The sequence below is a fragment of the Sander lucioperca genome, chromosome 10, assembly GCF_008315115.2.
Source record: "Sander lucioperca isolate FBNREF2018 chromosome 10, SLUC_FBN_1.2, whole genome shotgun sequence".
NCBI lineage: Eukaryota > Metazoa > Chordata > Actinopteri > Perciformes > Percidae > Sander > Sander lucioperca.
This window is the reverse complement of record NC_050182.1, coordinates 13489304-13507131: the sequence shown is the minus strand read 5'-3', so window position 1 is coordinate 13507131 and position 17828 is coordinate 13489304. Positions and strand designations below refer to the sequence as shown.

The following is a 17828-nucleotide window of genomic DNA, read 5'->3' as shown; positions in this document are numbered from 1 at the left end:
GTCCCTACAACCTATTAAATTAAATAATTATTAATTTCTTACTCACTGTAACTTTTATTCTTGTATTTGTATATTATTCTTTTATTAGCCTGTTTTATTTTTATCATGACCGTTTTTAATTGCTCTTTAATGTTTCATGTAAAGCACTTTGAATTGCCTTGTTCTGAAAGGTGCTGTAGAAATAAAGTTGCCTTGCCTTACAACCTCAGCCTGTCAGTCAGTCCCCAGGGCACATAAACAACCGTTGTGCCTGCTCGTCTCAGGAAGTGTAATGTCAACAGCACTGCAACCGCTTTCAGCTCGCCATTAATGTCATATCACAGTGAAAGGTGTCTGCGTGAAGTTTTGAAAAACTGTAACCACACTTGAAACCGCTTTATCGGCATTGCCGTGGCTCTCTGTGACTTCAACAAAACTGCAGAGCCGACGTAGTTTGCTCCGTCCGCACCTCTGCGAGCGCGTGTGTGTCGGACCTCTGCTCTCTGTCAACATGCAGAGAGGACAGAAGCTTACTCTCAGGTACCGAAATTTGGCACCGTTTGATTTTACGTGAACCAATACTCGGTAGTACCGACGTGATTCGGTCGGTACCGGTAAAAGTACCGGGTTGGGTACCCAACCCTATGTGTCGCATATATTTGACACCACAAACTGCCAGACTTGTATCTCTCTGGTGATGATAATATTTTGCCGTTTGGACTCACAGTTTTTGAATTAAAGAACGAACTTCAGAGGTATAATCATTAAATGGACATTTTGACCTGTCAAACATACAGTGTCCCCTCCGTCCTCCACTCCTTCACTGCGCAAATCACAGACTTTCACTGTGCCTCATGTGAAAGTCTGTTTGCCTCCCTAAGCATATTGTTAGAAAGGGCACAACATTCCCTACATTTTGATGTAAAACAAATGTATGAGAGATCAAACTGGATGGTATAGCAAAATAAAAATACATTTGCATCTGCTGCTCCTCACTCAGTTGGATCCCCAACTCTGAGACTGAACATTCTATCCAAGACACACTAATGGAAAAATGTCAGAAGGGCTTTTTCAAAGCCTCAAAGAAGGTTGAATATTTAAAAAAAGTATTAATGTGATTTGAAAGTTGAATACTACCCTGATGTGGAACATTTTAAAGTTTGAATAGAGTTTCTCAAATTCTGAATAACCAAACTCCTACTCCTATCATGGAGACTCTTTATTGTATCCTGTGTCAAACAGCAGATTTACTGTTAGCCAGTGTTATTGGGATGTGCACCAAGTAGTAGGCACACTGTCAAAATTTCTTGCGAAATTTTCTAGTTATTGTTTATCATTCCATCTTATCTTTTCCTCTGTGTCCTCCCCTCCAGCTCTCTGGTCGGGTTGTCCAGTGGCGGGATGGACCAACACAGTAGTTCGGGCAAACGCATTCGCAAGCCCTCCTTGTTGTATGAGGACTTTGAGAGCCCATCTCTGCCGCACACAATGCCCCAGGGTCCTCCCGTCCCACCGCAGCCTCCAGTGAAGGATCCCAGCCGGCCAGGCCGCATGACCAACCAGCTGCAGTATCTCCAGAGGACCCTGATGAAGTCACTGTGGAGGCATCACTTTGCCTGGCCATTCCATGAGCCTGTGGATGCCTACAGGCTTAACCTACCGGTGAGTTAAATGCAGCAGCGTCAACAGAGAGACTTTCATTTCCTTCTTTCACTTTAATTTTGTTGTTTTATTTATGTTTCACCAATTCATTGTGGTGTCTCAGCTCAGATGTTAAAGTAAAATCACCTACAGGATTCTTCTTCTGTTAGATTTAGTTCATTTGCAATGTTCAACATGCTCCACAAGTCATGGTTTCATTATTTATTTATTTTTAAATAAAAACTCCATGTGTTTCAGATCTCTGTGTAACATTCTGCCCTTTTCAGGATTACCATAAAATTATCAAACAACCCATGGACATGGGGACCATCAAAAAGCGTCTGGAGAACAACTTCTACCGCAGTGCAAGTGAGTGCATTCAGGACTTCAACACAATGTTCACCAACTGCTACATCTACAACAAGGTAGGTTAAAAGGTAAAAAACGGATCTTTATCCATCGTGTTTTTGTCCGTTTTTAATTTCTCTCTTATTCTTTCCTTAATAAGATGACATCACTCTAATGCTTATATTTACTATCAGGTAGACCTTACTCACTGTAGATTAGTACCAACTTTTAAACCGTAGTTTGTAGGGGTGGGAATCACCAGAGGCATCACGATACAATATCATCACGATACTTATGTCACGATACAATATTATTGCGATTTAAGACACATACTGCAATATTCTGCGATATATTGCAATTTATTACCTTTTTTCCAACTCAAAATTTTTCCCAATTTCAAATTATGTCCCCAAAAGAAACCTGTCAACATCTGTTTTATCTAAAAAGATACATTTCTCCGTTTGTTCATCTCACTTCAATTTTATTGCTGCAAAATGGGATAGTCAAGCAGACAAACTGACCAACACATATATAATAAAAGATCGATACTTGGCGTCTGTGTATCGATACAGTATTGCCACGGAAAATATTGCGATACTATGCTATATCGATTTTTTTTCCCCCACCCCTACCTTTTTTTAATTGATGATCCGGGCCCAGGTGCAGGCCCAGGGATTTTCTTGAGGATTTGAGAGAGGGCAATTTTACACCTTTTCTTTATTTCCCATGAGAAAAGGGTCATCTAACACTTAACAAACAGAAACTTGTCTGGGATTCTATCTGGGATGCTATCCTATGTAATAACAGAACACGTGCTGACCTGCGTATACTGTATTGCGCTACAGCATAACTCTTGAGGCAAGAGGGAAAATGAAAATGTGAAGTTGACAAGGAAACAAATGATTACAGCATCCAACTGTTGAGGAACATGGTCTGCCTCTGAAGATTTAGTGGAGATCCATTACCAAATATTTTTTTACAAATCAGTCAACTGCTCTGAAAATGTAAACACAATGTCGGGTACTTACAATGATCATGCAACAGATTACAGTGATTAGGCTTTGATAGTGCGTCTAAATCCAGGTGTCTTGCTAAGGGTGTCTATAGGTGCTTTCCGACCGGATAGTACTTGTACTTTTTAGAGGAAAAGTACACTTCTAAACAGTTCTAAGAACTACTCTCCCCCAAAATCTTTTTTTCCGTTTGCATTCCCACTGGCCAAGTGGCCATAGGGACTGGTAGGAAGGGTAAGGGAGTGACGCAAGCACGGCAACGGTCTTTTATAGCATCATCACTAAACCTTAGCGCCACATACAACAACAACAAAGCAGCATGGAGGAGGCCGTACACCTCTGCATCAGTCCACTTTTCCGAGTTCCGTCCATTCTCGTAGTAATTCACGTAATGTTTTGCTCAACTTTAGGAGCTCCACACAGTCTGACGAGAAAGCGGCAAACTCCATACCCAGTGAAAGTCACCGTTTCTCGGTTAGTGGACGACCGGGGCTCCGCGGAGCTCCGGAGCTGGCTGCCAGCTGCTGGCATAACTTTTGTATATTTACAGTTTCAGTTTCGTCACGTCACTTATAAAACAGCTACCCCAAGGTCTTATAAAGCTAACTATGGTGTCCGATTTCAAATTAATGCATTTTTGTGAACATTAGGGGTCTCCTTAAGAGGAGCTGCTAGCTAGTGTATGTGTCCCATTTAGTCCTATGGGAAAGATCATTGCTACAATTTCGGCATAATTTTCGTATATTTACAGTTTGAATTTCGTCATGCCACTTATAGAACATCTACCCCAAGGTCTTATAAAGCTAACTATGGTGTCCGATTTCAATTTAGTGCTTTTTTGTGAACATTAGGGGTTTTGTTTCAGAGGTCTAAGAGGAGGCTAGCTAGCTCTCATTGATAGAGCTCCATCCAGCCGCAGGCTTTATCAATGAGACTCGCGGACGAGACGTTTATTTAATAACTCAACACACATATCCATTATAAGATTAACTGGAACCTGTAGTAAGAGATTGCGGGCGTAACAAGCTCGCTGACCGCGCTCACACTCACACACAGCGGCCATTTAGCAGGAAGAGGGGTGCTGCAGGGCCTGGAGCTCTGTCAGGGCAGCGGCGTTTGGTAGTCCATTAACTCAAAAAACGGTGACTTTGCGCGGGTATGGAGTGCCGTGGGCTGCCAGCCGTGACGGCGCTCCATCTACCTCCCAGCAGACTGGGGTCTGTGAAGGAAGGCGGGCCAGGCAGCGAGGCAGCAACCCAGGCAGCACCGGCCGCTGAACTCCCGACACACAGTCGGACAAAATTTGCAATTAGCCATCAATTTTCGTAAAACGGCCCATATTTGACCTCTACATAGCTGTTTTCTCGCCTAAAATGTTGTCAGAAGTGAATTTAATGATGAATAAGATGGTGAAAATTGTTAAAAATGTCCCGTTGTTGGTTGTTGCTCTGCAAGTTCTGAGTTGGCAGTGGGCGTGACTTATAAGTTCGACCAATCAAGTACACCTAGGAAAAGGGAAAAGGGAAAAGACCCTGCTCTGAAGTAGGAGCTAAAAAAGTACGCTACTGAAGCCAGAGGAACTTACAAATCCCCAATTTTTTGAAGAACTGCAAAAATCCCTCCGGTCGGAAAGCCCCTTATGTGGTAGTTCCCGAACTCCCCAAAACTTTGGTTCTGTCTTAGCATCCAGGAGTGACACCATAGATCATTTTCACCATCAGTTTTATCCATATATCACTGTTTTTACTTTTGTTATTCATTTCATTTGTAAAATATCAGAAGCAATGACCAACCCTAGAACGAGTTTCAAGCATTTGTGAAGCAGACGTTTGGTATTTAATGTATTGATGTTTTCATCAGTCTGCACATGAATTAAACAGCTAATCATTAAAACATGAATCAAAGAAGTGAATTGAAATTAAACTCCCTCCCAAGAACAGTATTTTACTGTTATGGCTTCTTTGCAGTGTTGCTAATGTGTTTGTGAATTGTTTCCTTGGCTAGCCGACAGACGACATTGTGCTGATGGCTCAGTCCTTAGAGAAGATCTTTCTCCAAAAGGTGGCCCAGATGCCCCAGGACGAAATTGAGCTGCCTCCTCCAGCTCCTCGAAGCAAGAACAGCAAGGGAAGAGGTCGCACATCTAACTGTGAGTTAGTGACAAAGTCTTACAGAATTTGAAAGTTGTTTCTATAGTTGTTGTTTAAGTTCACAGCTATTATCACAAGAAACCTTTGATTACACAAATTAGCAGAAAAGTATAATGTGAAAGTAGCAGACATTACTTTTTGTCACCTGTCATTCTGTAGCTGAATCCTATCACTAAAGTTGAAAATGTATCTCACACCAGCGAGGGCTCAGCAGGTGCCAGCGGTGTCCCAGTCAGCCTACTCCCCTTCTTCCTCCGACACTGGGGATTCCATGCTGGCCAACTCTCCCCAGGCTGTACTGACCAAAAGCCTGCCCCCGGCCAACATTATGGGCCTGCCCCCTACACAGCCCACAACCAAGGTATACAAAAAAACACAATACATATAATGATAATTAGCATAATAGAAATGTCCAAACTAGTTGTCTATTGCTGTGCAGATAAAAATATATGACAAACAAGACCAGTAAGACCAGGGTTTTTAAGTAGGCAGATTTTAAGTACCTCATTCAAGAAACATGTTAAATTGCAAGCATTATAATGATTGGAATAAAGCCACAATTTTGAGATCATAATATTTCTTTGTAGAAAAAAGGTGTGAAACGTAAGGCAGACACCACCACGCCCTCCACCATGGGCCTGACTGTGGGCATGTCGGGAGCAACGCACATGGTAGGCTTGGGGAAGGGAGGCCACGGGGGCCAGGTCCACGACACCTCCATGCACACCATCTCCTCCATGGGGGGCATGAGCTTGGAGACCCAACCTGCAATGGGCCTGGTCAGGAGCCCTGGAGGTCCCGTCCTGCTCCAGCCAATGATGGCAGGCAGTGGACGCAGAGTGGGCAGCGGACGCCCCATTAAACCCCCCAAGAAGGACTTGCCTGATTCTGTCCAGGCTCAGCCCTTGAGGAAGGGCAAACTAAGCCCTCAGCTGAGGTACTGTAGTGGGCTGCTGAAGGACATATTGTCAAAGAAGCATGCTGCGTACGCCTGGCCTTTTTACACACCTGTGGACGCAGCTGCACTGGGACTTCACGACTATCATGACATCATTAAGTGTCCCATGGACCTCAGCACCATCAAGGTGACTTCTCGTATGCTTTTACTTGTGGAAAAAGTATAGCTCCTACTATGTTACTGATCACAGTTGTGTTGTTTAAGATCTCTTAATGTTAGAATGTCCTTTTTTTTAAATGTACAGTAACACACTGTGATGTCGAACACAGAAGCAAGCATTGGGGCTGAAAATCTGCAATGTATTGTAAAATGCAAATTGTCATTTATTAAGAAATCTAAAAACATGGATTTAAAAGTCTTGTTTAAGCTCTAAAATTGTCATTTGCGATCTCTCCATCAGAGGAAGATGGACTGTCGTGAATACAGGGACGCTCAACAGTTTTCTAGCGATGTCCGACTCATGTTCTCCAACTGCTACAAGTACAACCCACCTGACCATGATGTTGTGGGCATGGCACGGAAGCTGCAGGTGAGCCCTGCTGTCCAATTCTACTTTTCAGATGATCAGACTGAAATAAAAGGGCATCAGACTGTAAGGGATCTCTCTTCTGTGACAGTTAACCGTTTTACTCCCTTCCCTGTTTCTTACTCTTTGTTTTTTTTTGTTCTTGGGCTTTTTTTTGTGCCCCAGGATGTGTTTGAATTCCGTTTTGCCAAGATGCCAGACGAACCACATATGGATCGCACAGCCATGTCAATGAGTGGCCATCCGACATCCTCGTCCTCCTCTTCTTCCTCCTCCTCGTCCTCATCTTCCTCCACCTCCGAGAGTGAGCCCAGCAGTGAGAGTGAAGAGAGCGAGAGCAGCCCGAACTCGGACAGCGAGGAAGAGCGAGCACATCGCTTGGCTGAGTTACAGGACCAGGTGTGCACGCAAGTAAGTCCTCCAGTGCTATTTATTTATCCAGGTCTCTTCATCACGACAATTTTCATGTGCAAACAAAAACGGTTTTCAGAATGATCAGTGTTTTTAAATTAAAATTTTCTAAACAGCTCCGAGCCGTGCACGAGCAGCTGGCTGCCCTCTCCCAAGGCCCCATCGCCAAGCCCAAGAAGAAGGAGAAGAAGGACAAAAAAGAGAAGAAGAAAAAGAAGAAGCTGGAAAAGCGAAGTCGAGTTGTCAGAAGCAGAGCTGGCTCTGAGGAATGGAAAATGCCCGGCAAGATCCTGAAAACCAAGTCTGCCAGAGCAGGCTCCCAGCCCAAGAAGAGCCAGGGGAAGAAGAGTAACAAGAACCGCAAGTTAGTAGTAAAATAATGGCCCACAGCATCAAATTACCATCAAACTGTATCTCATCTTCACATCAATGTGGACTTTTTAAAGCCTCACAATATACAGTAACATAAACATAATCTGGTATTGGTAATTACTTATTTAGAATATGAAGCAGGGGATAATAATGGGCTTTTTTTCATGACTGTATGGCTTCCTCTTGATTCTGCAGGGCCACAAAGAAGCCGTTCTACCCCCCACCGCCCACTTCCATGCTGCCACACTACGACTCTGAGGAGGAGGAGGAGATCGTGCCCATGTCATACGATGAGAAGCGCCAGCTGAGCCTCGACATCAACAAGCTGCCGGGGGAGAAGCTGGGTCGTGTGGTCCACATCATTCAGTCCAGGGAGCCTTCCCTGAGGGACACCAACCCCGAGGAGATTGAGATTGACTTTGAAACACTCAAGCCGTCGACACTGAAAGAGCTGGAGCGATACGTCATGACCTGTCTGAGGAAGAAGCCCCGTAAGCCTTACGGTGAACAAGGTAAATGAAACATCCGCCAAGCAAATACCAGCATATTTTGGTTTAATAATGTCTTGTATGTAGCTTTGCACTCATTGATGAGTTATTAGCAGATAGATAGATAGATAGATAGATAGATAGATAGATAGATAGATAGATAGATAGATAGATAGGATGTACAGGGACAGGTAATTGATATTCAGCATGTGGTGCAGTTGTCTTGTAGGCTAGTGTTTGGGGCAGACTTAATCTATAGCAGAGTTTTGCAGCCCAGATGAATTTCTCTGTGATTGGTTAGCTGCATTGTTGCAACACAATATAGAAGTTTAGTTTCCCCACCCTCAAGCAACTCAAAGCAGCTTTGTAAGGCACAGCAGTAAGCCGGTCGATCAGTCGTCACAGACAACATCAGAAGAACCATCACGGCGGTAATAAGAAGAAGGCAATGTCTGACAAACAGACAGGGAGCCAAGTACACCAAATTGACAGACATGCAATGTTGTTCTCTCAGCCAGTTAATGCACTTTGGTACCATACCCACTAGGGGTGTAAGAAAAAAATCGATACACTTCAGTATCGCGATATTTTATTTAGCAATACTGTATCATTTTTATTTTTTATTTTTAGTTTACGTGCAAAAATATTCATGTAAGACAGTGGGTCACGTTTATGTTGTGTTTAAACCCCCTACCGCTAGACAGCTATGCTGAGACACACCACTAGTGTCCTTGCCTAACAGTGCCTAACAGTGCCTAGCAGTGCCTGACTTTTTGCTAGAAGCTAACAATGTAGCTATGGCTGAACTTTGGCCTACTTTAGCATATCAAAATAAGCTCACTAAGAACCTGTGAACCACAATCCCAAACTGGCAGTTTGATTTTCTGTGTACTGAATTGTTTACCTAAAGTAAACTTCTTTGATTTTTATGCACATCATGTCTTTTTTTAAGTATTACTTTTTCTAAAATTATACTTTAAAAAAAATCCCAATATATCGCCTTATGCACAGTATCGAAATATATTGAATAGTGACCCATGTATTGTGATAGGTATCGTTTCGCCAGATTATTGCCAATACACAGCCCTAATATCCACATATTTTATTCATCTCTCCCCTCCGTGTGTCTCAGTGACTGAAGGGTTAGTTTTCCTCCTGAGTAAACACTGCCTGATAAGCTCCTTAAGGTCAATACAGTGATGAGGAAGATTTATGAATTACGCTAAGTTAGTGTGTACAGTATGGCAACACAGTGCTTTAATCAATGACAAAGGTTGTGAAATGTTGGGTCACATCATGAGGCGGAATTTCCCACACTGACTATACAAGCTACACTAAACCAATGTACTGCCAGGGTTATTAATTCCAACAACAGCAACAACATTGTCATCTTTTCAGTTGCAGCAGGAAAGAAAGGCGGTGTTGCCAAGTCTAAAGAGGAGCTGACTCTGGAGAAGAGGAGGGAGCTGGAGAAGAGGCTGCAAGACGTCAGCGGGCAACTCAATTCTGTCAAGAAACCTACGAAACCTAAAGGTGAGCCCACACCTTCTTCTGTATGGTTTTCTCATGCACACCATGCACACTATTTAGATGTAAACTTGATTATTGTCTGTCTCTTATAAACTATTTTACAGGGTACATTCATATTTCCCTTACTTTCCGTCTCTACCTGGCTCTATCCGTATTTATTTACGTACACTTATTGTGTTCTCAGTGGAGAAGCCCAGCACTGTGGAGACTCACACCCAGCCCTCACGCCTCAGCGGCAGCAGCTCCAGCTCCGACTCATCTTCCTCCTCCTCCTCCTCCTCGTCCTCAGACACCAGTGATTCAGACTCTGGTTGAGATCCTTAGCACTGGCTGAGAGAGAAAACACTAACAACTCAGGGACTTGGGCTGGCCCAGGACACAACACACCCTGAAACAGTAGTGGGCTGAGATATTAGATACCATGACGAAAAACACTCCGAGTGGACTCCGAAAATTTTTTGGAATGTGGGATGGAGGGATGGGAAACGTCTCTGTGGATAATCGTAGAGCCCAAACACTAAATGCCTTGGTTTCCCCCTCCTCTCCCTTTTGTAAATACTTGTACAAATGTATGTTTCTTTTATAAAGAAGAATTTTATGGTGATCCCCCAAAGAGGGAAGCGGAGTAATAAAAATAGGATGTGGAAAGACGGGCCTTACTCCAAATGTGCTTTGGCTGGCCTTGCGCTGTGTCCTCTGTGGTGAGGAAATGGAAAAGTGTTTATTTATTTGTTTTTGTTCACCCACATTTCCTCAGACGTTACTGGAATTTGAACCAGCAACCATTTTGGTCACAAGCCTTGCTTTTCTAACATCTGGCCTTCTGCCACACTTAGATTTTTAGATTGTCCCCTAGACTCAGCCTTAACCATCCAGATTGTTAATAACAGATTATTTGGAAAAATACTATATTGTTGCAGTTTAATCTCAGTTTGTCATTGAGCTTTATGCTGCAGGTTTATGCAGCCTGTTTTACAGCATGTACTGTAGTTCTTGTTTTTTGAAAACAAAGTGGGTTCAAAGTACAGTATAGAAATGGCTTAACATACTGTAATTACAAAGTTTGTAATTAAGTAACATACTCTCTCTGTTTGTATTGATTTTGATGGCTGTACTATTCTCCTAAAGTCCTCCAGCCATTTTTAGACTGCCAGTCTTATAAATATGACACTAATTGAAGTCCTGTCTTCAGTGTTTTTAAATCAGCGCTTTACTGTTGGACTTCGGATATTGTTCTCAACATTTCTCTTCATTACATCAAACTGCAACTGAAGTGTGCATCTATTTCATAAGAGCTGAACACAGGCTGCTGAATGTTATCAGATATTAGTGCAGGTTTCTGATTTCCACTTTATTCTCCTCAACATGTGAAGTATTGCATTACTGTTTTTGAAGACATCTCTAGCACTTAGAAACTCAGTGACTTGTTTCTAAAAGAAATCTTTCAGCTGTTCGGCACTTAGTGAAAACAAATGGTGTTGACTGAATAACGCCACAAGTTTCCCACAAAGAGACCACAAAGTCCTTGTAGCCCAATGCATAGTTGAAGCTGTTGTTGAATGTTCAGTAAAGAATATATGCTTGTATATACTTAAACTGTATTTGCTGTTGCACAAACTATTGTATTTCTGCTGTCCAAGTCTTTATTTTATTTTCAGTCATCTTGTTTCCTTTTTGACATGCTGTTAATTTCTCATTCCAGTTAACTGTCTTAGTTGTTTCCTGAAGAGAGCTCACATGAACATGCAGGTCGTTGCCTCTCCGAAGCATACCTTTCATTTGACAAGTGTGTTTATTAAAATATTGTCTTCTGTAGAAAAGAGTTTTTGAGTTTTGTCTGGCTGTCTGGGATCAGTGGCAGTGTGATATTTAATTTTCTCAAATGTGAAGCTTTTTTGTTATCTCTAATTTTGAATATTCTTTTAAATTTTAATTTGTTTTAACTGTCGGTTGGACAAAACAAGCAATTAAGACATTACCTCGGAGGCTGGGAAATTGTGATGGGCTATTTTTTTTTCTGAAAAGAAATGATAAATAGAAAGAAAAAATCAGCAGATTAATCAAGATGAAAACAATCGTCTCAAAGCTGGAGCACAAATGACCCCTCATTTTTGTGATTTTTCTTTTTAATTACTCGACTGCTACACAAATAAATATTTCCTTGCAATATACTGAAGTGCGATATGACATACAGTTAACAGGGCATTCCATAGCTTTAAAAAAAAAAAAAAGAAACACTGTAAACTTTATTTTAAGTGAAAAAGATGTGTCCAATTTAGGTTTTCTCCAGACAGGTGCAAAAATTGTGATTATGATTTTCCTCCACTAGGTGGCAGCAGTTACTCATGCTAAAATCAGAGCGACATGTTTCTTCATTGTTTTCAAGGTGGAAACATGGAAACATTGTTGTCACTGAAGCATTGACTGGTTTGTGTTGTCGGGAAGTCCTCTCAGCATGTGAATCGTTGGTGTCAGTGAAACCTGCTCAGTTTGCATTTTGGAGAACCAGAAATGCAACATGGCAATAAATCTGTTCCCAGTGCTGCTGATTATTTGTCTTCCAAAATGGAGCCAAGGTAAGTTTTTGTAAAAGAACATTATTCATGATTGTAAGGAGGCATTAAAAGATTTTGTTTTCAGATATGAATATTAAGGAAAGTAAGTTCAACATTGACGATGCAGTAGGTTTTACAAATGGACAAGAAGTACCATTATATTTTGATCAGTTATGTACTATAACCACAATTTTTTATCCTTTATATTCTGCCTCTGCATTATAAAATGTCACTATTTTCTTCCATTTAACTATTTTGCAAGCCAGCTACATTTTTACAACAGAAATCATCAGGGTTGGTTACCTGCCAGTGTTGCTGATAGAGACAGAAACAGAAACAATTTTAGTAGCAGCTTGGATGATGTCTGGTTTTAACTCTCCTAAGCATAAATTTGCTCACAAAACAACTTGACAGCACATTGAAAACGTGTATGTTTATGTACCTGTAATGTGTGTGTATATACATATATAAAATTTCTTTTTTTTTTTTTTTACAAACTGCAGGTAAACACTTGCTTCGTTTTTTGACCTTCTGTCAAAGGAATGTGACAACTGACGGCCAGTATGATATTGAATTTGACGGCGATCAGCTCCTCTACGTTGACCCGGTCACCTATCAGACAGTTCAGCGTCTGCCAGAGTTTGCAGAGCAGTGGATTCCTGATCCTGAACTACCCCAAGACGCATTCTTGTCCCTGGGTACCTGCAAGTACAACATCCCACGAGCCATAAAGGGAGAAAATCATCCTCCAGAGGCCATAGGTGAAGTAGCTGGAACATTGATATGAATACTTATATGAGAAGGATGTTGCTTTAATCTGCAAGCCTGATTAATAGTCACCTTGAGTCAGTGGTGGAAGAAGTAGTCAGATCTTTTAGTTAAGTAAAAGAACCAATACAGCAATGTGAAAAATCCCACGTAAATGAAAATGCAGAAGCATTATCAGCAAAATGTACTTATAGTGTCCCCTGTGACTGATATATTATTGTACATGACATGATTAGATTAATACTGATGAATCAATGTGTAAGCAGCATTTTACTGGTGCAGCTGGTCAAGGTGGAGCGAGTTTTTTCCCAACCAGGGTCGGGCCCCCTCCTAAGGGTCACAAGATAAATCTGAGATGATTAATGGGAAAGGAAACATATCTGCAACACAATTTCTCATCATTTTTTGGACTTCCTCCAATCCAATCTTTGGTTTTTGTTTTAGAAAATAGTGGATAATTTTGGCCGCTTTGTGCCTCTAACAGCTATTTAAATGAAACTATGTGAGTAGTTTAGAGGCTAAATGTCTCTTTGATGAAACTGCTAACATCTAAAGACATCTAAAATGTATCAAGGGGATCCAACTCTGCTGTTTAAGTAAGAGGCAACAAGCCAAAAAGGGTGGGAACCACTGGTTTAATCTTTGACAATGTGTTTAATTCTTAAAGCTTATAATATGTTTTTTTTAATGTAACATGTTAATCTACAAAGTAACTAGTAATTACAGCTGCTGTCAAATAAATGTTGTGGAGTAAAAAGTACAATAGTTTCCTTTGAAATGTAGTATAATAGTAGTAGAAATTATACCTAAAATAGAAATATGGAAAATAAATAAGATACAAGCACCTCAAATCATCCTAAAATCCAGTACTTAAGTAAATGTACTTAGTTACTTCCCACCACTGCCTTTAATCTTGAACCAGGACGGAGATCAGACAATCTCAGTCTGAGTCTCTGAAGCTGCAAATAAAAGCTATTAAATGCCAAGAACACGACAAACTTCTGTTGAAACAGCCAGTAAAAAAAGTCATGCTGCTGGGTTCATCTTTCCAAAAAACTAGATATAGCCCAATCACAAGAACAACAAGTCAGTGAAATACTGTAATGGGAGCAACAGTAAGCTATGTTGTTAAACATGAGTTAATCTTTGTGATGTGCAATTAACCTCTCTGGGTGTGTAATCAGGCTTGTATTGTCAGTGCAGGTTAAAGCGTCCGTCACGGTTTATTATGTCGCTGTGCACTGGGGATTTTCATTTATTAGCATGTGTTCCATGACACTGGGGTGTATCAATGACAATCTTCCTCTGGGTTAAGAATTAATTACAGCATGTGATGATGAGATGTTCAAAAATATTGTATGGTGTTTTGTTGCGATGTCCACATACTGTACATTTGGCCATGATGTGTAACTTTATCTTTCGTTCTCTGTCAAACATCAATCCATCTGCAGCCAGTCCCACCTCCATAATCTACCCCAAGCAGGAGATGGAACTGGAGGTCCCCAACACCCTCATCTGCTTTGTCAACGACTTCCATCCGCCTACAGTCACCATCACCTGGACCAGGAATGGCCAGCTGGTGGACCAGAGTGAGGTCAGTCAGACTCAGTACTACTCCAACAGCGACTTCAGCTTCTGCATCTCCTCCTACCTGGACTTCACTCCGCAGGAGAACGACATCTACTCCTGCAGCGTGGACCACATCAGCCTGCGGGCGCCTCTCACCAAGTTCTGGGGTAGGTCAATCATAATGTAGTCTATACTCCATGACGTTCCACTTCCGGGATTGCTCCGGTGCTGCCGGAAATTCCGCCGGATGGCACTCTTTTCGGCCAGATGTCCGTTACCTTCCGCTTTCTTTGTGCTGTAATTTTAAACTCCAGAAACGTACTCATGTTCCACCAAAACAAAGTTCCTTCCCGAGACTATTTTGCAGCGGCACCGGGGCTCCGTCTGGCGCTTAGCACCGCCCAAAACGATTGTGATTGGTTTAAAATAATGCCAATAAACCAGAGTTTTTCTCCCATCCCGGAATGCTGTGTGGACTAGCCAGACCCTCCTCCGCAGCTTTGTGGAGGAGGGTCTGGCATGTGACGAGTCAGTGGGTGTAAAAGTAACAGAGGGGATGTTCGTTTGGTATGAAACAGAAGAGCAAAGAGGTGGAAAATGAAAGATATGTAGAAAGTAGAGAAGGATGTATGATATTGAAATTTTGACAAATATTAAAGAGCCCCATATTATGCTTTTTTTATTTCCCCCATCTTTTAGTTTGTAATATAGTTTTTTTGTGTATGTAATAGATGTATAAAGTACAAAAAGTGCACTTTTTCTCAACTGCCTACAAACGCCTCGCCCACATTCCTGTTTGAAATTCCTCAGTTAGTGATGTCATTAATTGAGAATGCCAACCAGGTGTTTCAGGCAAAGGAGCTGCAGCAATGGGCAGTATGATAACCATAATATGTTTTTTGAACATTAAAGCGTGTAAACCCTATTCTAGTAGACCCCAAGAGTCAAAATATGATGCTGAAAAGGAGTCTACTAGGGGCTCTTTAAATAATCATTAGTTTTCATGGCCATTGCAGCCATTACTGCTGAGGTCTATGTTGGCTGATATGACTTAGAGATGACGATGTGTAGAAATAGATGAGCCCAAATTAAAATTAAAATGTAGAAAAAGTGACAATTATAAAAAAAAAAAAAAATCTATTCACAATCATCGCCGTGCGAGTGCTGTGGCTCTCTAACGCTTTGGCTACACTGCGTAACAAAAGCGGACCGTTTGCGGAGCGTATGTGCCGCGGAATGTATCTTTTAACTGGCTACACCTGCTGCGCACACGTGGCGTAGGATCATGTGATACACAGGAGACACGGTGAGCTTTCCCTCTGGGATTGTTGTTGTTTCTTCAGTTTTTGGAGCCAGCACAGCGTTGTGAAAACGTCAATCTACTGTAAGCTATTATCAAAAGGACGCAGGTGAGGATAACAAGAAATAAAAACAAAATGAAACAGCCAATACACTCATTGACAGTGACTAAGTCGTTTCCTGAAAATCGGTAATGTAATTTAAAAGAAATATAGACACTTTATGATCCATTTCTGTGTAAAAGGGCCGCACACACCTTGCGTTAAAAAATATAAATAGAAGACTGTCCTATTTTTACGCTTTTAGTACGGATTTCCGCGGAGCATACGCACCACTATGCCAGTAGCCAGTTTCATTGATTATAGTAGAAGCGTAGTGTTGGAACATCTGCTCTGCGTACGTTACGCGTGCAATGTAGCTGGCCCATAATGACGGTAATGTCTGGGTGCCGGTTTGTCGTCCACTACGGGTCCAGACTGAAATATCTAACTATTGGATGGGTTGGCATGGACTTTTGTGCAGACATTTATGGTCCCCAGAAGATGAATCCTACTGATTGGTGATCCTCTGACTTCTCCTGTAAACCAATCAGGTTGACATATTTAGTTTTTAGCAAAAGCTTCAACAACTATTGGACAGATTTTCCATGATATTTGGTACAGTACACATATTCTTGTCTACCTCAGGATGAACCACTTTGTGTGATCTCGTCATTTTTCATCTGGTGGCATCTTTTGCTCAACGCAATTTATTAAATACGTTAATCATATTTAACTGTAATAGAATGCAAAGAATGTTGAACAGAAATGTCTGTATATTATACGTAGTGTTCTTTATTATTTTCCTGTATTTAATTCTTTATACCTCATGTTTCCTTGTAAATGACATTCAGACTGGAAGGCAAAGGAAGAATTTCATTGTACATGGAGACTTGCATATGACAATAAACACTTTGACTTGACTTTTCAATGGCTTCAGGTGATAGATGGTAACTTAGGACTTTTGTTAGATATTTAATATCAGCAAGTGATATTTGGCAGGATTTTATTGACACAAAATGTTGGCTACAAGTAGCTTTAGTGAAAACTGGATACAGCTTTCAAAAAATCCTATGTGTGAAACCCCCTTTTGCTTTCTGTCTGTTTGTTTTCCACAGAGGTTGCCACAGTACCGACAGACCAGCAGGTTGTAGAGACAGCAGTGTGTGCTGCTGGTGTGATCCTGGGGCTGATTGGAGTTGTCACAGGACTCTGGTTCATCATGAAAGCCAACAAGTCCTGCCAGTCGTAACACGCATTAAGACAATTGACATCTGAATTTCGATGTCAGATGTGTGTTCACGTTATCTTTTTCCCCGTGTGTTTTTCTTCTGGTTGCGAGGTGGAGTGAAATGTATTTTTATCATAGCTTTATTTATTTTTTTTAAACCTGCAATGTTTCATGTTGTCTGTATCTGTATGTTTTTCTTTCACATGCACAACAACACTGAATGTAAACCTGAGCTAAAACCACATCACTTAAAGCTATAGTTGGCAAACACGCTTTTTCGCTTTATGGCAGAGATTTAGATGAGAAGAGCAATAACACTCTCCTGTCTGTATTCTAAATATAAAGCTACAGTCATGAGATGGTTGGCTTAGCTTAGCTCAAAGACTGGAAACAGGTGGAAAGAACTAGCCTGGCTCTGTCGAACAGCAACAAAGTCCACCTACCAGCACCTCTAAAGCTCACTAATTAGAAAGAAATATTCCAGCACATAACCCCCCATAAAACGGAATATTGTTGTTTTTTACACTTTAGCTTTTTTTTTTTTAGCTAACAAGTTCATTTTTGAGCTTAGAGGTGCCGGTGAATTATCCCAAAATGTTTAACTATTCCTTTAAGAATTTGAGGGATCATTAGTTTCTATTTCCGTTTCTATTTATAAATTTGCTTGAAAAAATGTATGCAGTGGACTCTATGCTTTAAAGGAGTCGAAATTACCGACTAGTCGACTAGACAATCGATAGTCTAACATGATTGTCTTTCACTTTACAGAAGAGTGTATTTTTTTTTTAATAATCTGAGAAAATGCATGTTTTGCCATATTGTAGCACAGTTTTGCTGCTTATGTGTTTGTCATGTACAAATAAAGCACATAAAGGGAAGTTGAAAATTTCTGTTCCTGTTCTACTATATGTCAAAGTACATGCAAACCACATTAAATGAAAGAGAACAGTTC

At 41.1% G+C, this 17828-nt stretch overlaps 2 protein-coding genes across 4 annotated transcripts in view; both read left to right on the top strand.

Annotated features, from left to right (window-relative positions):
- brd2b (bromodomain containing 2b) overlaps positions 1-11236 on the top strand; it is a 16895-nt gene extending 5659 nt beyond the window's left edge. Inside the window, exons 2-12 of one of the 2 annotated variants that reach the window (XM_031279369.2) lie at positions 1353-1641; positions 1908-2045; positions 4986-5130; positions 5332-5492; positions 5719-6216; positions 6490-6618; positions 6781-7026; positions 7143-7390; positions 7594-7910; positions 9285-9419; positions 9601-11236. In XM_031279369.2, the coding sequence (XP_031135229.1) occupies positions 1353-1641; positions 1908-2045; positions 4986-5130; positions 5332-5492; positions 5719-6216; positions 6490-6618; positions 6781-7026; positions 7143-7390; positions 7594-7910; positions 9285-9419; positions 9601-9731 (2437 nt within the window). In that variant the 3' untranslated portion in view covers positions 9732-11236. Of the gene's footprint in view, positions 1-1352; positions 1642-1907; positions 2058-4985; positions 5131-5331; positions 5493-5718; positions 6217-6489; positions 6619-6780; positions 7027-7142; positions 7391-7593; positions 7911-9284; positions 9420-9600 lie in introns of those variants that run through there. The other variant, XM_031279370.2, reaches the window with a different exon arrangement.
- Positions 11237-11570: 334 nt separating this feature from the next.
- LOC116035982 (H-2 class II histocompatibility antigen, A-U alpha chain-like) lies at positions 11571-17828 on the top strand. 2 transcript variants are annotated; one of them, XM_031279381.2, is made up of 4 exons: positions 11571-11992; positions 12475-12732; positions 14191-14475; positions 16764-17828. In XM_031279381.2, exons 1-4 carry the CDS (start codon positions 11935-11937, stop codon positions 16895-16897), a joined length of 735 nt encoding a protein of 244 aa, XP_031135241.1. In that variant the 5' UTR covers positions 11571-11934; the 3' UTR covers positions 16898-17828. The 2 variants fall into 2 exon arrangements, with proteins under 2 accessions (XP_031135241.1, XP_031135242.1); XM_031279382.2 differs by having other exon boundaries at positions 11896-11992; positions 12512-12732.